Genomic DNA, 3,958 nt, shown 5'->3' on the forward strand with positions numbered 1-3,958 from the left:
CCTATGTAAGAACGGTAACGCCTATAAACCTAGCCTACGACAGCACAGAAGGTCCCAGAGGACAGAAGAGAAGAAAAACTCTGTTTCATTTGATATATCTCATCAAACCTTATCCCTTAAATGCCTATTTTTTTTTGGGTAGATTCCACATCCGGTTTATCCTATTGTCATCTTTATGTTAATGGCCATCAAATTAGTTGCAAACTAGGGCGTCTCACTCTGAGGACAATCTTGGCGATTAGGGGGGTCAGATCAATTGATTTGATCTGGTCCGGATCAATTAGTTTCAAGCTGGAATTGGGCGAAGATAAAGCTGAACCCCAAATCTCACTCCAGAGCTGAAAGGAATGAACTCTAGTAACATGCATTGTATATATTAATTATCGAAGTCATACACTGATAGATTGCACCCTACCCATCATCATAATAACATTTACAAGCCTTTATTATAATAATAATAATAATAATAATAATAATAATAATAATACAACACAACTACAAGAAACTCCAGCGCACTCTTCGGATTACATTTCATATAGCTTAGATGGAAGGCGTGGAGAGAACAGGACTTCCAGAGGGGTTTTTTTGGGAAGGGTAAGACCTAATCCTTCATTCATGTCTATTGGTTCACATGAAGGGGTCTCCATATTGAACCCATGTAGCAAACGAGCTAGTGTTAAGTGTAAGATTTGCATGGCGAATGTGATACCTGGGCAAGATCTGACCCCAGAGCCAAAAGGAACGAACTCAAATTGCTGACCCCTCACATCTACATTATCATGTGTTGTGAGAAATCTCTCTGGTTTGAATTCGTGAGGATCTAACCAAACACGAGGATCTCTTTGTAATTTCCAAATGTTCACCAGCAGTTTTGTGCCTTTAGGAACATGATATCCACCCACTTGGCAGTCTTCCATGGCTTGATGTGGTACCGGTATGGGTGCTGCAGGGTATAAACGCAATGTTTCCTTCACGATTGCTTGTAAGTATACCAAATTTTTAATATCAGATTCATCCACGTGTCTGTCTCTACCAACATAGTTGTCCAGCTCATCTTGGGCTTTTCCTAATACATGACGGTTGTTTAGAAGTAAGGAGAGGGCCCATGTCAGGCTGAGGGATGTAGAGTCCGAACCAGCTACTATTAGAGTCTGAATTATGAAGAAAAGAAGGAAAAGAAATGCTATTAGTTTCAGGCTGGGAGAATACAAATAATAATGCTGCAATGTCAGGCCCATGCTTTGTTAAAAAGATTTGATTTGTCACCAAGTTTTGTACGAGTCAAAGAAATATAATCTAAAAGGGTATTTTAAAAAATAATATAATTTAAAAAGATATTTGTGAATCCTAAAGGGAAATGAATTGTTCTATTTCTTTGATTATCGTCTGCAACCCATGTAGTAACCAATAAAGATAGGATCCAGAAAAAGAAAAAAGAAAGCTGCTGCCCCGATTGTAACCAAGTACCTACAACCTCTTGTAGCAGCCAAGGAGAATTCCAAGGCAGGTTTGAAAGTACCTTACTAAGGTGAAAATTTTCACCGGCCCCTACCCCTAAGATTCTATTCCCCTGGCTGCTATTAGGAGTTGCAGCCCAACCTGAGCGCAGCCAAGTTTCCTTAAGATCGAGATCCCTTTTGTTGAAAGCCAATAGAAATTATAGAATCCAAATACCTAATTTTCCAACAATGATCTTAATGTCAAAAAGGAAAATAGATATCATCATAAAGGAAAACAAGAAACGTACCACTACAGTTGCCTTGATGATGGTATCTCCATCGTAACTAGACTTCATATCATTACCATGAGCACGAAAGATCGATAGCATCACATCGATGAAGTCTAGTTCACCTTCCATCTTACAAGATAGTGCCTTGCGACGATGTTCGTTTACCCAATTTTCAACTAGATAGTCCAGTTCCTTAGCAACACACTTCATGGACTTCACATGTCCTCCCAAGTCTAACCATCTGAGTAAAGGAAAGACATCCGAGATGACAAACACCCCACTTAGACGTTCCATCTCATTTATCGCTTTATGGAATCTCAGAGCCTCATCCTCATATCCAGCTTCAACGTTGCCACAATATCTCTTGCCTGCAATTATTTTGGTGATGATATTTAAGCTTAGATGCCCAAACCACTGCTTCATCTCCACCTTTACAAGATGGGTAGTACTATTAGTATTAGTACCATCCCTGGCCCAAAGAGAGTACAACTCTTTGATGCATACATCTATTTCATTGATCCTTACGTGCTTGAGCATCTCTAGCCTTGTTTTGGAGAGGAGCTCAGTTGTGGCTATCTTTCTCATCTCACGCCAGTATGGTCCGTAAGGGGCAAACCCAAACATCGCATAATCGTAGCCCAAATACTTCCCAGCTGCACTGAGTGGGCGAGTGGCGAAAACCCTGTCATTGATAGTGAAGCAGTCCTTCACCATCTCCCAACTACTCACCACAAAGGTACGATGAACACCAAGCCGAAGCATAAAGGCTGGCCCGTATTTGTCAGCCATGGCACTGAAGGTTCGTTCAATCCTGTCTTGTCCTCCTAGCAAATGGAGGTGACCAATAATTGGCATGGCACCGGATGGTTCAGGTACCACCCTCCCCTTGTTTTCGTGACTGTTGGCCTTTCTTCTCCATTGGATGTAGAGGAAGGTTAGGGCAACAAAGATTGCCATTGCTTGTATTACAATAGCAATCTCCATGGTTGAGTGTGGGAATTGTTGATGCTTAGGGAATTTGCTTCGCTTGATATTTATATGGTTGGTATGTTTAATTATCAAGCTCTGCTTCATTAGTATATTTTATTTATGCATCAGTTTATTTTCTTTTCAAGGCAAAGAACTTGGAGAAGGAAAAAATTTAGTTGCTACATGGACTACACTCAAGTAGTTACAACCTCCGATCACGATCGGAGAAAGTCAAAAAAGGTGCATAAACTCACCTTTTCCTTTAAATTCATAAAGTTTTATATTTTTAAAAAACCTTATAAGATTCTATTTCTTTGATTATGAATTAGGGTTGGAGATACTTGGCTGTCAAGTTTCGTTTTCAAAGAGGTGTCTACTTTCCTGTCCAATTCGATGGCTAATGTAAAACAAGTCAATAGGTCCGTTCACGACCTTTTCTTTGCTTTTTCTAATTGTTGTCAAGACGTGTAACCCAAGGGAAAACATTTGTTAGGTCGTGACATCACGGAGAGTACGCATGGGGTCTTGGATTTGAAACTAAAGTTGCAAAAGTGGAAAGCTTAACTTGGTGCACCTGAGGCGCAGTTCCCTAGTCCAACACGGTGATACTGTAGAGTATAGGCAAGTGTGAAGTGTCGGACAAATCTTAGAAGATGATCTGGCAACTGTTGGTGAACGTAAATGCTAATGATCTAATCTATATTGGCCACAAAACTATAGCATACTATACCTACACCTTAGATATGTGACGCAGAGTAGATTAAAGGATAAATATTCACATGAAGATTGTGTAGAAATTAATCAGATTTTTATCTAGCCCCAAATGGGATGATGATGATTTTTTAATTATAACCATAAATTTATGAAAAAAATATATAGAAATATGCCACATGTCGAATTTCATGACCTAAATTATATAGTCTATCATCTATCAAGAATTATCAACTAGTTTTCTAAAAAAAGGTTTTAATGTGATACCATATGGTAACACAACCATGTTGTCCATACAGTTTTGGTCCACATTGCTTGTGCTATTTCTATTTTTTTTTTTTTTTCTTGTGGTGGGGGAATTGAGTTGGGAGGTGATGACTTTATTTGGAAAAAAAAAATATGAAAAATAGGGTTGTCAATTCTAGGCCTACACCGATAAGTTTGACTTAGACTAATTCAATTAATAAACATGTCGTAGTACATAGTGCAGCCACCTAGTCTGACGGGCAACCAATTGGCTCGTTATATTTGTAAGTCCGATTTGAACGG

The 3,958-nt window shown here is 39.1% G+C and overlaps 1 protein-coding gene across 1 annotated transcript; it reads right to left on the bottom strand.

Annotated features, from left to right (window-relative positions):
• Positions 1-339: 339 nt before the first annotated feature.
• On the bottom strand, positions 340-2,719 carry LOC122064730 (cytochrome P450 CYP82D47-like). Its single transcript, XM_042628489.1, has 2 exons — positions 1,748-2,719; positions 340-1,151 (listed from the first exon to the last, which is right to left on the bottom strand). Exons 1-2 carry the CDS (start codon positions 2,711-2,713, stop codon positions 525-527), a joined length of 1,593 nt encoding a protein of 530 aa, XP_042484423.1. The 5' UTR covers positions 2,714-2,719; the 3' UTR covers positions 340-524.
• Between the last annotated feature and the right edge of the window lie 1,239 nt (positions 2,720-3,958).

The sequence above is a fragment of the Macadamia integrifolia genome, unplaced genomic scaffold (genome assembly GCF_013358625.1).
Source record: "Macadamia integrifolia cultivar HAES 741 unplaced genomic scaffold, SCU_Mint_v3 scaffold1737, whole genome shotgun sequence".
NCBI classification, from domain to species: domain Eukaryota; kingdom Viridiplantae; phylum Streptophyta; class Magnoliopsida; order Proteales; family Proteaceae; genus Macadamia; species Macadamia integrifolia.

Bases quoted from the DNA above. Each gene is read 5' to 3' on its own strand.
- LOC122064730 (XM_042628489.1), bottom strand. From the start codon at position 2,713: ATGGAGATTGCTATTGTAATACAAGCAATGGCAATCTTTGTTGCCCTA. The intron at 1,152-1,747 runs GTACGTTTCTTG...TTCATAATTCAG, and splicing joins TCATCAAGGCAACTGTAGTG to ACTCTAATAGTAGCTGGTTC.